Here is a 15,779-nt window from a genome sequence, read left to right on the forward strand (position 1 = left end):
ACAGATATGAATTCTGTGTGAAAATTTTATGTGGTTTCGTCCCATGAAAGAGTTATAGCTGTTACCTCCTAAAGAAGTGATTTTGCATCAATCACGTATAAAATGTGTTAGGAGCTGCATGACTAAGGCACTGTTTGTGATTTTGAGAACCGATTGTTAGTCCAAAACGTGGCTCTGTTTGTATTGGATTCTGAGAACCGATGTTGAGTCCAATTGTCCAAAACTGATTATTGGACCCAAATCCAAAACAAACAGGGCCAGAATTGATTTTGTGTGGGTCAAATAATCAGTTTTGGACTCACAATTAGTTCGTAAAATCAAGAACAAACACGCCAAAGGGGCCAAACATAAGTCCAATAATCATTTTCGGACTCCCAGTCGGTTCTCAAAGTCCAAAAACAGTGCCTAAAGAGGTAGATTTTAACCACACAAGTTTTCATACACGAGAAGTTCTCCAAAAAAGTGACATGGAAAAGCGGAAGTATGAATCACTTTCTCTAAACAATACCTCTTCCAGAGCAAGAAACAGCCACTTAATTTGGGTAATGAAAACAGAGCATAGCTAATTACACTTTCTTCCAATAACGGCAAGAAAAAGCAGGAAATCGAAACATAAATAATAAAAAAAAAACAGAGAAGGAATATCAAATATACAATAACACTTTAGTCCCTTACTAGAAATTCTTCTGAAGCACTTTCTTCAAACTTCTGAATCACTTTCTTCAAACAATACCTTCTTCCAGAGCAAGAAACAACCACTAAATTGGGGAAATGAAAACAGAGGATCGCTAATTACACTGGCTTCTAATAAAGACAAGAAAAAGCAGGAGATCGAACCAATATTAGAAAAAAAAAATACAGAAAAGAAATACCAAATAAAAAATTATCTCAGAGCACGAAGGATTTCTACACAAGCGATGAAAACGCAGAAGCTATAAGATGCTACACACCAGCAAGAAAACCCAATACATTTCTTATGTGGTCTCTGCTGGAATCTGAGTCATCTGACCCATGCTTCTGAAGTTGTGGGTGCGCTTGGGCCGCCATTCTGTTCTTCCCCTCACAATTTCGGCCCCGCCCTCAAGGCGAAGCAAGTGCGCACACTCAACTCCACCTTCTGGGGAGTTGCCCTCACAGTCCACGGAGACAGCGGCGAGAGACTGCAGCATGCAGTCCCTCCCGCACTCTCTCCTATACTCGAGAGTCATGCCAGCAAGTTCATGACTCTCCAAGATCGAAATTGGGGCGCTCTGTAAAACCAGTCTCAAGTTAATAAATGCCATAGAGATTATAAAAAATGAAAATCCATGAAATTTTGATATAATGAAATAACCCGAAACTAGATTCTAATGATAAACTACTAAGGCCCTATTCGTTTGGGATTGTGGCAACCAATTGTGGGCTCCAAACCGATTACAGGACTCAAAATTACGTTTGATTTTGAGTCCTGTAATCGGTTTGGGGCCCACAATCGGTTGCCACAATCTCAAACAAACAGGGCATAAGTATGACAGGTAAGAAATTTCGAAGAAATGGGATACATAACATGGGATACATAACTGCTTGGTGGAACAAGAATAATTTCCATGTGGGCAGAAGAAAGAAATTCCAAAATCAATTCGCAAATGTGAGTTCACTATACTTGATCAAAGCTTTTATAGAATTGGAGCATATCAGATATTCAAATGTTTGTGAATAGTACAAAACAATTGCTGCATAAAGGTCAAGGGTTGAAATAGTGCATAAGCTTATTCTTTTGGGCTACAGGTAGAGTACCCATCCTACAATCAGGTTATTGACTAAATCACTAACAATTGAAAGAACCATCTTAGTTAATTGCTTCTTTTTTTTTGAATGATAAAATATTCCTAATCAGAATCCTAACACAACTTTGTGATGATTCGAACTTTTAATCCCCAAAAGTCCAACTAGATAATGAAAGATTAGTGTTTTGTAGGTGAGATTCTTAGCTCCATGATCAACACTCGTAGGGCAGGACTAATCTCCAAACTGGACACTGTTGCTGGAAAGTGTAGGCGAATCTTGAGGGGCAGATAACTCATTAATTATAGCTTGTATACACAAAGGATATGCAAATTTTGATGTAGTCTTCCGACTTAGTGTATGAAGTTTACAATATCTAGTGAAGCTAGATATTGTGAGGAGTTTGCGATCAGTGAAGCTAGTAAGAAGGCAAAGGACAAGCAAACTCAATATACCATGATGAAGGCCTAGAGTCAAAAGGGTTTTTGTGAAACAATTGGAGCAAGAAATACCAAACACATCTTAACATAAAGTTGTTCCATATTAACATAACTTGATGAAAACCTTATCAAAGACAGGCATATAGAAAAATAGAGGACCAAAAAACTTGAAGGTGGAAAGAAACAATTAAAATCAACTGCATAGATTAGTCAAATTACTTGAGTTAAGCATGTCAGGTTTTTGAAGATAAAAGACGAAGACAACTTTGGCTGTTATAAAATAAGGACACTTAAGACTGGTATTATTGTCGCTAAGCAGAGTGACCATTTGACATTTCCACCTTCATATGAAAGAAAAGTCTGATGATTCAGCTCATGCCTAGAGTTAATTCTTATTATTTATTGTCGGCGCTAGTTTCTAAATATTGGTCAAGATATATTTTGCATAACTCAAATCTATTATAATGTTATTGAGAATGCTTAGATAGATGTGCGGCCACACAAAGTTAGATAGAATTAAAAATGAAGACATCCCTAAAAAGGTGGGGGTGGCACCAATTGAGGAGAAGATGAGAGAGCACCGCTTAAGATGGTTTGGGCATATCCAACGTAGGCCTTTGGATGCTCCAGTGAGAAGAAGTGACTCATGCCAAGTTGATGGAGTAAAAAGAGGAAGGGGCAAACTAAAAACAACTTGGGTAGAAACAGTGAGGAAAGACTTGATGGCTAGGAACATAACAGAGAACATGACCTTGGATAGGAGAGAATGGAAGAAAATGATCCACTAGTGTCAGAATTAGAATTAGTCAATTTGAGCCATGTAGACTCTTTCACCTTCTTCGTGAAAATTTTCTAAAGGATTCATTAGCCGACCCCAACTAGTTTGGGACAAAGGCTTAGTTGAGTTGAGTTGAGAGCTCTATTATATTGTTATTCATCGAGTGCAGAACTAGTTTATTCTTGTCAAGCACTTTAAGAATGAAAACGAGAAAAATCTCCAGGCTTCTAACATCACCTTTAAAAAGCAGTCGCGCCTGGCTGAGAGAGAGAGAGAGAGAGAGAGAGAGAGAGAGAGAGAGAGAGAGAGTAGCTAGGTATTTGGAAATAATAGAAATACTTTCCTGTAACCCAAGTGAAAGAAAACCTAGAATTAAAACAATGTGAACCTAGCTCCGATACCAACTTCGTGCAAGCCTAGGGTTCGCATATCATTTTCAGGGAACTTAAGAGCTTCGAAATAGATTCTAATTCAGATTAGTAGCAGCATAAGAAAATACTTTTCTCAAACCCAGTTGACAGATAACTTTGAAAGTTGAAACAAAATGATGCACACCTATCTTTAATAGCAAATTGGTGCAAACTTAGGGTTCACTGATCATTTTTTGGGAACTTAACAGATTAGAAATGGATTCAAATTTAGATTATAAGCAACGTACCCTCCCAAATCAAATAAATAGCATATAACTTCCAAATCAAATAAATAGCATATAATAATCAAAGCAACTGGAATTTTCATAAAGATCCGAAGCTTTAAAATTAAGTCATCAATAGAATTCGATAAATCCAAGTAAGAGTTCCAAACAAATTATGTTGTAATAAAAAATAAATCAACTAAGCAAGGAAATCATACCTCAATAACAATATATCAAATAAATCATATCTACAAACTAATGCTTAACTAAAGCCCAAAAGGAGGCTAACAGGATATGAAGATAATTGGGTTGATATGTTCAGAGTGAGAAGCGATGGGAAAGGACAGGGTTAAGGTTATGGGGAAGAGTCGGGGGAAATAAGAGCAGGCTAATATGAAAAGTGATGTAGCCTGGCTACACGTGTGTGCGTTTTACCAAGGATGAACTACAATCACACCTACTATTGCAGATTGAAGAAGAAGATAAAAGGAAAACGTCCATGTTTCTCCCTTCTCTGTATTATTTCATAAAATCAATAAGAGTCCCCTTTCAAATGTTCGATACATCTTTTATAATAAACAAAAATCCTCATCCTAGCAGCTTTCTAAAGACAACTACTAAACCTCTAAAAAATAGGAAAACCTCTAATAATACACCTAATAAAAGTAAACTTTCCAACTACTAAAATATAGAAACTACTAAAGATATAAAACTCCTAAAAATATATCTTAGAATCTCAAATCTAATATGTTGCTTTATTTGAATGGTAAAAATCGAATATGTTGCTACAAATAGACGTAATTATTAGCAACAAAATCCCTTAGCTCCAAATTGCCAAAAGATGTGGCTGAATAAAAAAGAAATAAGAGATCCATACCTAGGAAGACATACCAGCCTCAGGCATCGTCCTGCTGCAAGCAGTCTCCAAAAGGAGGAAGGGGGATAGCTTATTAGAGTATAATAGAGACAAGGGCTGATCTCAAGCAAGAGAGAGAGAGAGAGAGAGAGAGAGAGAGAGAGAGAGAAGAATAGGGAATTCCAAAAGAAGAAGAATAGGGAATCAAGAATAAGATAGAGATCATGCTCATGAAAGGATGCCAAGATCAAAAAAGAAATCAAGATCAAGAAAAGAAGAAAGATAATGATAGAAAGGAAAGTGATTTATGAACCCAACTCAATGAGAACGGTTTATGAAACCAGATGAGTGGGTGAAAACAAAAGAAAATGGAGAATTGGGAGAGAGAGAGATGGGACTACAAAGAAAGAAACAAAGAGGAAAGGGGGAGTGGAAGGGAAGAATGTAAGAAAAGAGAAAGATGGTGAAATAGATGGCAGGGTAAAGGGAGAATGTGAAAAAAGTGTAATAAGGAGGGAAGGAGAAGACAAAGAAGTGGAGAGATCAAATGGAGATAAGATGCGAGAGAGGGAGAGAAATCAATGGAATGAAAAGGAGGAGATGGAGGACAAATGTCGATCAAAAGAGGGGGTTCGATTAGGAGAGAGCGCGAAGGAAGAGAGGGGGAGAGAAGGTCGATTAGGGAGGGGAGCTCTTTAATATTTTTATAAGATTGGGTCTTAGAAGGGTTTTATGGGCGTTTATATAGAGGAATGTTTTAAGGTTAAGTAGTGGGCCCTACACTAGCCAATAGAACGAAAAGATAATAAGTTTATAAGATTTACGGTTTTTCACCGTAGCATAAAAGGGTACGTGGGCTATGGTGGGGCCACAATTTGATGTGGACATCCCCTCATCTAGGCTATATAAATGTCAGTAAATCAATTTACCAATATCCTACATGCTCCAGTGGTAGAGGCAATAAGTACACTATTGCCATGAGGTGTAGGGTTCAAGACTGGTACAGGAGGAGATTAAAGCCCTTCAAAAAAAAATCACTAAATCAAAAAAAATTATACGTAAATGAAAAACAACACATATCCAAGATAAAATAACTTAATCTAGCAACTAAGATTATTTGATCACATCGCAAAATATGAGAATCGGAGTTAGAATATATACTTTTTTGGGGTTTCTTGATTAATTGGTAAGGTAGATAAAAGCAATAGAAACGAATGCTAGTGATGATCTATGGGAGACAGATTTTGAGTTTCAAGAGGTAACTGTCTAGAGATATATAAATGACTCAAGAAACATTGAAGATTAGAAAAATGTTACCATTTAGGGAGTTCCAAGGCAACTTCTATAAGTCGATAGTTCAATTGTGAGTGAAAGGAGACCGATGTGGAAAAGTGTGGGTTATTAAATGAAAAAACATTACCAGATTGCAAGGATTTCAAGATCGATCCTCTAGCTTAGCAGGTTACCACGTTCCAATTACATACAAGCTACCACAGAGTCACAGACTAATTTTGACTTATGTCAAGAACTAGAGAAATCATTACATTGGTTAGTTATAGGTCATGTTTGGATCTGGGTAATTTTTTTCTTGGAAAAAACTTCCTAAAAAATGAAAAATCTAATGCTTGGTAAACTACTTAAATGCAGTTTCTAAAATCCTGGGATTAAACTTTCTCCTAAAAATTGAGAAAGTAGAACTTTCTACGCTGGTTATTCTCTTTTCCAAGAAAAAAACGTCTCTCTCTCTCTCTCTCTCTCTCTCTCTCTCTCTCTCTGAGCAAATGACTTTGAAGCAGAAGTGAGGAAATCTAAAGTTATCCATGATAGAAAATCCAGAGTAATCCATGATAGCGGAGCAAAGGCAAATGTTGGGAAAAGATATAAGTAAAGTGCAGTGATGGGGAAAAAATGGAATTGATCAATCAGCAATGGAAATTGAATAACTGAATCATGAAATCCCTTGAGATAATGTTTTCATCTCCTTTTTGCTGGAAAAATCGGTCCGATTTTGAGTTTTTTAATTGCTGCTGAGTCTTCTTCAACCTCGGTCGATCGGAGTTCTCTCACAATTTTTGGCTCTAAGTCTTCTTCAAACTTCGCTCATAGTCCTTTCAGCACATCAATATTTGCAATTATTTCTGCAACTACTGCTATCAAGAGCTTCATGAAAAGCCTTTGCCACAAGACCACACTCCATGTGTATAGTGTCGGTTTTTCATACATTATTGTGTCATCTGAAGAAAAATCTACCATTATTCATACAAATCTGGGGCATAGAAAATTAGGGTTTCATCCAATCATTTTTCTGAGTTTCAGAATCATCCACCATTGTTTTAATGAAAGAACCATCCGCCATTGCTCGACCAAGGGCTTCTTCTCGTCTTTTTTTTTTTTTTTGGAAATATGACAAATTTATTCATACCATGAAAATTGCATCGGAGACCAGAGGTCCCAACACGTATGTATTACATAGTATGAATAGCCAGGAGCATACTCCAAGGCCAGAGAAAACAAAATTCAAACTTTTAACAATGTTACAATAAAATGCCGACCCTGTCCTCCATTCTTGTCTTCTTAAGCGTCGTCGTCGCGAGAACAAAAACCCTCAAAAATCTGGGTTTTAAAAAAAAACATAGGGAAGAGATTTCTAGGTTTCATGTTTTAGAAAAACAATTTGAGTTGGGAACATCTCTCTCCAAAAAATAGGATTTAGAATAATAGAAAAATAATGGATAGGAACCAAAATGTAGAAAAAGAAATTCTAGAGAAACAAAACCCATAAAAAAGTCTCCAAGAAAAATACCCTAGATTCAAACACCCGCATATGGTCTCTCAATGGAATGTATTGTAAGGAGTTTGGCAAAATAGGAGTATTTTTTTGTTTAGTAGGAGGGTCACCCTTATTAAGGCAGCTTTGGCTAATATCCCTACTTATATGTCTCTCATCAAGATACTAGTGGTGTCGCTACATGGATTGGAAAGCTCCAAAAAGACTTTCCTTGGGAACATAAGGAAGAAGATAAGAGATAGAAACACTCAGTTAAATGGGAGATTGTTAGCCGGCCAAGAGTGGAATGGGATATTGAGATTGAAAATATTTGCTTGTGGAATAACCATCTCCTCAACGAATGGCTTTGGAAGCGCATTGCCCTTTGGAAAATAATCATTATGGTAAAATCTCGGAATGGGTGAGGTGGGAACAGACCTAGGTAGATGTGGAGACTTGAAAGCATGGTGATCAGTGTGCAGTTAGTTAGTTATGTTTAGAGGGAGGAGGTAGGTGGGGTAAGGTTTCAGGAGGACTTGTGACAGAGCTAAGAGCCTTTATTCATGCTTACTCAGTCCCAGTGTTCTCAGAGGTAAATGCATAAGGCGTAAGGCAAATTCTCCTCTTGACGCATGAAGCGTAAAAGGGGAGGCGTGAGGGGTAACCCTCATGATTTTTTCAAATCTTTAAATAAAAATTTAAAATATAAAATAATAATGCAGAATACAAAAATTAATAAAAAAATCTAAAAATGTGCTTGACTTTCAACAAATTATCATCATTCAACCATTAATATATTAGCAAAATAAAGTATTTAACCATCATTTCCAAGTTACTAACCAAATAATAAAAAGTAGATAAGCAGAGAGTTGGGTGATTAACAAATTTGTGTGCATTCCCAAACTCCTCAAATAAAAAAAAACATAATCATAGCCCATCAAATAAAATAATCTAGGTTGCTGTGCAAGTTCCTTGTATTCTGTTGATGATTGTTCATCAGGTTCGAACACAATATACTTTCTTCCTGGAAAGGGATTTGCTAGGCAATTTTGCAGAAAACCATTTCGAAGCTGACTTTTGCAAAAGAGAATAGCCACCTTTAATGAATTAAATGAATAAAACAAAATCTGCTAAAAAGTGAGACTGTGTGGCTGTTCTCAGCAAAAGTGAGCCGTGAAATAGCTTTCCGCGAAATTGTCTAGCAAATCCCTTCCAGAAAAAAAGAGTGCACATTCACAAATTATTTCATTACCACAAACTTCATTTTTATGAAAGAAAACCACTGAAAAGAAACTGATAATGATGCAGTTGAACAGTTGGAGAGAAATCACAAAAACAAAGTATGGAGAAAAAGTTCTTAAAACACAAAAACCCTCGTAGGTCTCTTAAAATCCAGTTTCTTCTTCAAATTGATCTTAATAGACCATACTTAATATAACTTAAGCATTAGTAGGTACTTCGTGGAAGAAAAACAAAATAGATGAAAAATAAAGAAATAGGGAGGTCAACGTGAAAATCATCACGCCTTTTGTTGGAGGCTTACACCTCAAATGAAAGGTGTACTATTAAACCTCAAGGGGAAAATGTTTTTTTTAAACGTTTCATGGCATTTTTGGAACACCTCGCTTTGAGGCGTATGCCTCAAATGCCTTTGAAAACAATGCTCGGTCCTTATAGGTTACTCTAAGGGGTCGTGTTGAAAGACTTTGTTGATTGGGGGAGAGGGGTGAAGCTTCTAAAAGAAATAAAATCCAAGCATCAATGGACAGCTCTTGGTTACAGATTTCAACAAGATAATCCAAAACTCGGATCAACTAAGAAGTAATTTATTGTAGAAAATCACAGGAAGCACCTTTAGGTCAATAACAAATCCAAGAAGATGAACTATTGCAAAATAGATCGAAAACAAGATTAATTACAATAGTAGTTCAGATCTGCAAAAATTTTGTATGGAAGTTGCCCTTTCTTTTGAATGCATTTATACCATCCAAAAAAATGTATGGAAGTTTCCTTCTCATGTTAGTGACTCCAATCTTGGCACACGAACAGCTCCACTTCTTCCTGTGAGTGCTCTAATCGTTGCACTTGTTAATCCACCATATCTTCAACCTCAATGTGAGGTTTTACTATATTCCCACGCGCGGGGGTTAATGTTGCACTCTCCGGACCAGGCATGAGGATTCTAATGAAGCGAAGGGCGTGCTTCATTGATAATTCTAAGGTCTTCATTACCAGTCTTGGTGGGAAGCTTCTTGTGGAGGGTGATTCCTCTAAAATTATATCTTGTGCCAAAAATAAAATGTCGGATCCGTGGAGACTAGCAAGAGTTTTTTATGAGATTAAAGGGATTTGTAAAATAAGATTTCTTAAATCCCCATAGAAAATCAGTGATATATGCCCGTATGTAATCTTGTTTTTTTTTTTTTGAAATGGCAGAGGAATATTATTAATGAAAAGAGAAAGTGGGCCGAGGAGGACCACTACAAGAGAACAAGAAACACAAAAACAGAAAAGGAGAAATACAACTCTCACGGAGGAAAGAAGTCAAACCACTCCAACCCATACGACTAAACACCCCCCCCCCCCCAAACGAATCCGCCTCCCCATTAGCCGATTGCCGCACATGATTGAAAACTATAGCAGAGCCGCCAGAGCCTGAGATTAGATCTTCTATTTAATAAAAAATAGAGGAGAATCTCCAAGGGGGGACCACCGCCCCTCTCAACCAACGAATCACATTAAGTGAATCCCCCTCCACAATGGATCGATCCATACTCCCTTTATCAAGTCTTTTAATGCCGTAATATACCGCCTTCACTTCGGCCCCACGTCACAAATCCCAAGAGGACTGGAATAAGCCCACACCACATTAATACAATCCCAAGAGGACTGGAATAAGCCCACACCACATTACTACAATCATCACGACACAAACCGCCAACCCCATCCGGTCCCGGGTTTCCAAGACTCGAACCATCAAACTTCAATTTGATGATCCCAATGGGTGGAGCCTCCCACCTCTGAACAATCTGAGGCCCCCCCTCCCTCTGTAATCTTGTTTTTTGTATTTCATTTTTAATAAAGCTTCTATTTGCTGTCTCAACAAGAAGTTACTTGTAGGGCCTTCTGACCCTTGAGAGTTTGCCAAATTGATTAGCTATCCGTTTCATAGTTTATATCTCTGCAAACAGAACTGAGAGAAAATAGAGAGAATAATAGAAAATCTATTTTTTATTTCTTAGAGAGTAAAAAGAATAGAAAATCCAAATCATATGCAACACCCGTACTAAAAAGATAAAAGTAAGCACGGCATATTTGTAAGATCTCATGTGGGCCCCAAGTAGTCAGTTTCCATTTCATAATTTTGTAAGGACCTACAGAATTGAGGGAAAAAAACAAGAAATGGGACGTAAGAATATCTAAAAGACATGCATAAACCTGTTTCAGGCAGAGACATGTATACACCAAAGTACTTGAACATAGGCAGATACACATAACTGAAAATAAACAAAAGAATGCAACTTAGTGGCAAATTTTAGTGAGAACTACCTGAAGAATCCAGCCAATGTATTTGACATTGTTCACATGCTGATTGACGTCCAAATCACTCCACCGAGGCTGCAGTTTTGGCAAAAGGGAAGGAAGAGTGATTGCTAGAAATATAAACTAATGTGTATTGGAACAGCAGAAGTGAAAGATGAACGCCAATACTGTAACTTTGTTTGCCAGACTTACAGTTAAACCTCTGCAGATATAATCTGCATTGCTATCATCGAGCTTTGGTAGTTTCCTGCTGTCCTCTTCCAGGATAGCAGCATGCTCAATAAAATAAGGCTCTATTTCCCCTCTCACTTCTTCAGGAATTTTTGATAACTTTCTTGTCTTTTTATTCATCATCACCCAAACACTGCTTGTTGACATTAAAACCAATAACAAGGCCAGAACTCCAATCAGAAAACAAGAAAACTATGATTGATTTCAAAACAGGAAATAAGAAACGAAAGACAACAGGGACATGGAGAAATTAGAACTTTTATTAAACTCCAATTAATAATAACTATACAAATGGATTAATTACTAAGCGTTAGCACTGTTATTAAGTTGGTTGCCATCAAATTCCAACCTGGTAGCTCGTGTGAGAGTTTGGCCTGTCTTGAAGTCACGGACAAGCCAATCCCGACGCATCCCATTCTTTCCAGATGGACCAACCCAAGTGTCTACTTCAACAATATCACCCCTGAAAGACACAAACTAGATCAATCAATAAAAGGCAGCAAAACAACTTGATACAAGTTAGAGAGGGTCATGCCCAGGATCTCCATGACCAACAAGCTGTATAGGTGAGCCTCAGGGTTTGGGCTTAAACATTCAGCTGAGAGCTTCTATCACAGGAGAAAAATGTACCAAATTGATGAGTATCAAACTATAACACAACAGGTTAATCTAATCAAATTTTCAAAAAACAGGAGTAATAAAAAAAACAAAAATGAAAAGTAGTAAGCTGGGTAATTTTATAGAAGAAACTTACCAAGAAGGGTAGCAATCCACAAGAACCTGCATCCGGGTGACAACCCATATCAGATTTCTCCTACTCATCTCTGGCGTCGCACCAAATCCATCACCCAGAAGCCCCGCACTCCTCACATGGTTAAGAGCCGTTTCCTGCCCACATGCAAGAGTGTTAGGAAGCAACAGACTTAAAGACACACCATAGATGTGTTTCCTGTACATGCTAAGAGTGTTAGGAAGCAATATACTTAAAGACACGCCACATATGTTATCAAAATGAACAGATCAGTATATATGTAATACCAGAAACAAGGGCAAATAGTAGGGTTTTTTTATTGGAACTTCAAGAATATGATGTGCACCTTCAACATAGTAAATTCTTTCTTTTTCACTCAGCATCTCTGGTTTATTCATTAAAAGAACCTCAAAATACAACTTGCATGATTTCTACCTGTAAATGATTCATTAGTGTTTCTATGGAAGCCGTACGATCAGCGCCTATTTCGTACGACCTAATCCCAAAGTTCTGCCGGAAAATGAATCCATCGTGAACGATCCTCCCCAGACCAAACGGATCAACGAGCATGTCAGGCCGCCTTGGCTTCCAATCGAGATTTGTCCACTGCTTCTCAGCTGCCAAGAAAATCGTTGTAATGGCAGCGAGTAGCATGCCCCAATCTGGCAACTGGTTGATGAATGTCCTTGGTGGAGGCGAATGGGAAGAATCCTCGTCTTTAGCATTCCCTGTCTGTGTTGTCACCTTTGTACCATTGATCTTAGGAGCAGCATGTGCATTGGCTTTAACCTGCAAACCCCCTGATGAGGCGGATTTAGGTTTGATACCGCGAGCATCCAAATTATCAGAACCACCACTAAGCATCATTGATGCTTTTGCCGACGATGTGGAAGAAGAAGTGACTGGGAAGAACGCGGAGGCGGCAGCTGTGGCAACCATGATGAGGAAGGTAGATAAGAGCCGCCGGATCGGACGATGCGAATCACAGATCGGAAGAGAATAACCGTTGGATCAGAGGATGGAAATCACAGATTGGCACCTTGTGGTAAGACTACCAAAAGTTGGGGATTGAGATGGCAAAGCTTCCACCAAAATGCATCACACTCTGGATTTCAATCTTCAAAAAATGAAAGAACATGTTTAGATTATTTCTAGGGTTTTAAGCATAAATGAATCCAAAAAATCTCATTATCTCACTTCCTAAAACAGACTCACACCAAAAGAAGAAAAAAATTGGACACAAAAAAGAACAAAAATTTTAAAAAAAAATGCATCACTCTGGAATTTCAATCTTTAAAAAGTGCAAGAACAGGTTTAGATTACTTCTTGAGTTTTTAAGCATAAACGCGCATAAATGAATCCAAATAATCTCATTATCTCACTTCCTAAAACAGACTCACGACAAAAAAAAAACGAGAGAGAGAGAGAGAATTAGCAATTAAAAAAAAAAACAGGATTTAACACTTCTTTTCCGCTATCGGAATCATATCGTAACGAAAAGAATTATTCTAAATCGAGTAATGGAACCAGAAAAAGGAAAATGTTTTCCAACGAATTCAACGAGAAAACAAATTAAAAAGTGTAGTGGAATTCAAAATTCATAAAATCAAGTTTCTAATCAAGCGCAAAAAAGGAACAAAAAAAACTAGAAATAAGGCAGGCAGGAACTCAAAAAGGAAAAAATCTCGACCTTTTTCCGTGATCGCCAACAGAAACAGAGGTCAAAACCCTAAAATTAAAAAAAAAAAAAAAAAAACTACAAAAAATTCAAAACAGGTCTCTTAAAATTAAAAATAAAATAAAATACGGAGATCCTAAAAAATTCAGATCTAAAAGAAAACATCCGAATACCTGTTTCCAGAACAAAAAAAACAAATAAAAAATCGAAAAAAAGGAAATTGTAAAAAGAACAGAAAGCTCCAGATCCAAAGAAAAACATAAGAAAATAGAAATGCAGAGGAAAAGAATATCCGCACCTGTCAGAAGTAGAGAAATACAAAGAAGAAAAAAACGCAGAACGTCTAGATGAAGAGAAGATTCGCCATGGCTAGATTTCTCTTTCCCATTTTTTTCAGATTTTCTTCTTTTCTTCTCTCTATCTTTTTTCTAAGTTTTCTATCGTTGTCTCTCTTTTCTGTGGAAAAACTTTTCCACGCTAGAAAAGAAAAAAAATTCGAGTTTTTGGGTGGTGGGGAGGGGGTTTTGCTGTCGCTCACCCCCCTCTCTCTTTATATACCCACCAACCACCTGGGCGTCCCGCCTCTCTCGTTCAATTTCTCCTTCGTTCGAGGACCCATTTTTTATTGACTGAAATGCCCCTATACTTTTCAAAATCCTATTAAAACTGCTCTGGCTTTTTTATATTTAATGACGGGATTTTGCCAGGGATAATGATTGATTTCTCCTTTTTGGGAGATAATATTTTTTCACCCCACCCCCTGCAGTAATCATTCGCCCCACTGATAACGTGAACAGTGGGCAACTCAACCCTTTTTGACATCAAATCACGTTAAAAGGGGGGGGGGGGGGGGGGAATGCGCACTGCAGAGGGGTGAAAATATCTTCGTCCTTTTCCTTTTTTTTTATTTTGATTATTTGATTTACTTAAGATAGAGAGATAAAATGCCGCCGACTAGGTTTGGGCTCACTGCACGTGCGTGAGGCTTTTTACTAACTTGCGCCGGTAATGTACAGCTCTTAACCGGAACCCTCGACCGTCTAAGCTGTCTGACGGAGGATGAGGAGAGTTTATCTTTTCGCTCCCTCTGTAGGATAATGAGCCCCACTCTTAGAGGGGCGGTGGGGTAAAATAATCATTGCTTTTGTTTGGTTTTTTAATTTCAAAAATATTTCTAATTTTTCCGCAATTAATTTGGTAGCTCAATCGATTTGATATTTTGATGGGAGATGATGACAAATAAATAAATAAATAAATAAGCCAATTTAATATACTAGATAAATTAATTTTAATAGTTTGCTCTTGTTTTTATTTTTATTTTTTAGCTAAGTCTAAGCGGAGTTAGGTCACCTAAATTTGCAGCCAATGTTACGAGTTCACTGAATCGCATGAAAACTTCATCGTGTTCAAATTGGTTTATTGGTCCCCCTTGGTTTTGTGGTTTGACTACAACAAGTTTTGGGTTTTACCGGCGGCCGCTAGTAAAAGTATAGGATTCGTACGTAAAGTTTATTCCGGCCAATTACCGGCCCACAAAAACTCCACCACGAAGGGCCATATCTAGAAACATGGATTTTATAAGATTTTTACAAGCTAAAACATAGATTTTATAAGCCAGAACCTAGATTTTAAAAACTAAAACTGGGAGTATTTTGAATACGCGGATTTTAGAATCTTGGAATTCTTCAAAATCCTAGATGGGAGAAAAGAGAAGAAACACACGGTCTTTTTTGCTCTCTTTAAAATCTTGAATTTTAAGTAAGAAATCCAGGTTTTAGAAATCTCTCGCCCATCATGAGATTTCTAAAACCTCGAAACATGGGATGACCCCTTACTCTCTTGCTGACGGAAAGAAGGGTAAGAAATCAGAAAACGACGGATGGCCTCTTTCTCTCGTCTCCGATCTGCGATTTTTAGGAAATCCAAGATTCAAAAATCCGCGTATCCAATCGGGGAATCTTGGATTAAAAAATTCCAGTTTTAGGCTTTTAGCTTATAAAATCCTGGTTTTCGCTTGTATCCAAACGGCCCCAATGTTGTGTCAGTAAAGCATTTATCACTAGTAGATGAGGTCATGGAACTGCTGCCGATTTAAAATTCATTACAAACGGCCATAATCTAGTTGGTTCTTGGTGCCTCAATGGTTGCCAGCACGTTTCTTCCATTATTTGATTAAGCATATCAAATCATAGTGATTATGGAGATGGAATATAGCGTGTATGTATGCCCGATCGGATATAGCGTGTATTGTTGGCTATCACGACTCCGCCTTATTGCACTTGATACCACCCTCATCGAATGATTCTAGACCGTCGATCAAGAATGATTTAAAAGGCT

General features: G+C 37.5%; 1 protein-coding gene across 1 annotated transcript; it reads right to left on the minus strand.

The window, feature by feature from the left end:
- Positions 1 to 582: 582 nt before the first annotated feature.
- LOC143847134 (palmitoyl-acyl carrier protein thioesterase, chloroplastic-like) lies at positions 583 to 13,981 on the minus strand. The gene is made up of 7 exons (XM_077355827.1): positions 13,741 to 13,981; positions 12,200 to 12,881; positions 11,768 to 11,901; positions 11,363 to 11,476; positions 10,975 to 11,146; positions 10,789 to 10,857; positions 583 to 1,250 (listed from the first exon to the last, which is right to left on the minus strand). Exons 2-7 carry the CDS (start codon positions 12,701 to 12,703, stop codon positions 975 to 977), a joined length of 1,269 nt encoding a protein of 422 aa, XP_077211942.1. The 5' UTR covers positions 12,704 to 12,881; positions 13,741 to 13,981; the 3' UTR covers positions 583 to 974.
- Positions 13,982 to 15,779: the final 1,798 nt, after the last annotated feature.

This window comes from Tasmannia lanceolata, unplaced genomic scaffold, assembly GCF_043159265.1.
Source record: "Tasmannia lanceolata isolate RefF3 unplaced genomic scaffold, GAP_Taslan_0.1 ptg000003l, whole genome shotgun sequence".
Taxonomy (NCBI): Eukaryota; Viridiplantae; Streptophyta; class Magnoliopsida; order Canellales; family Winteraceae; genus Tasmannia; species Tasmannia lanceolata.

Excerpts from the sequence above, each read along its gene's own strand:
- LOC143847134 (XM_077355827.1), bottom strand. The coding sequence starts at position 12,703 with ATGGTTGCCACAGCTGCCGCCTCCGCGTTCTTCCCAGTCACTTCTTCT. Across the intron at positions 11,902-12,199 it reads CACTAATGAATCATTTACAG|GAAACGGCTCTTAACCATGT; the intron begins GTAGAAATCATG and ends GCATGTGGGCAG. Across the intron at positions 10,858-10,974 it reads ATATCTGCAGAGGTTTAACT|CCTCGGTGGAGTGATTTGGA; the intron begins GTAAGTCTGGCA and ends CCAAAACTGCAG.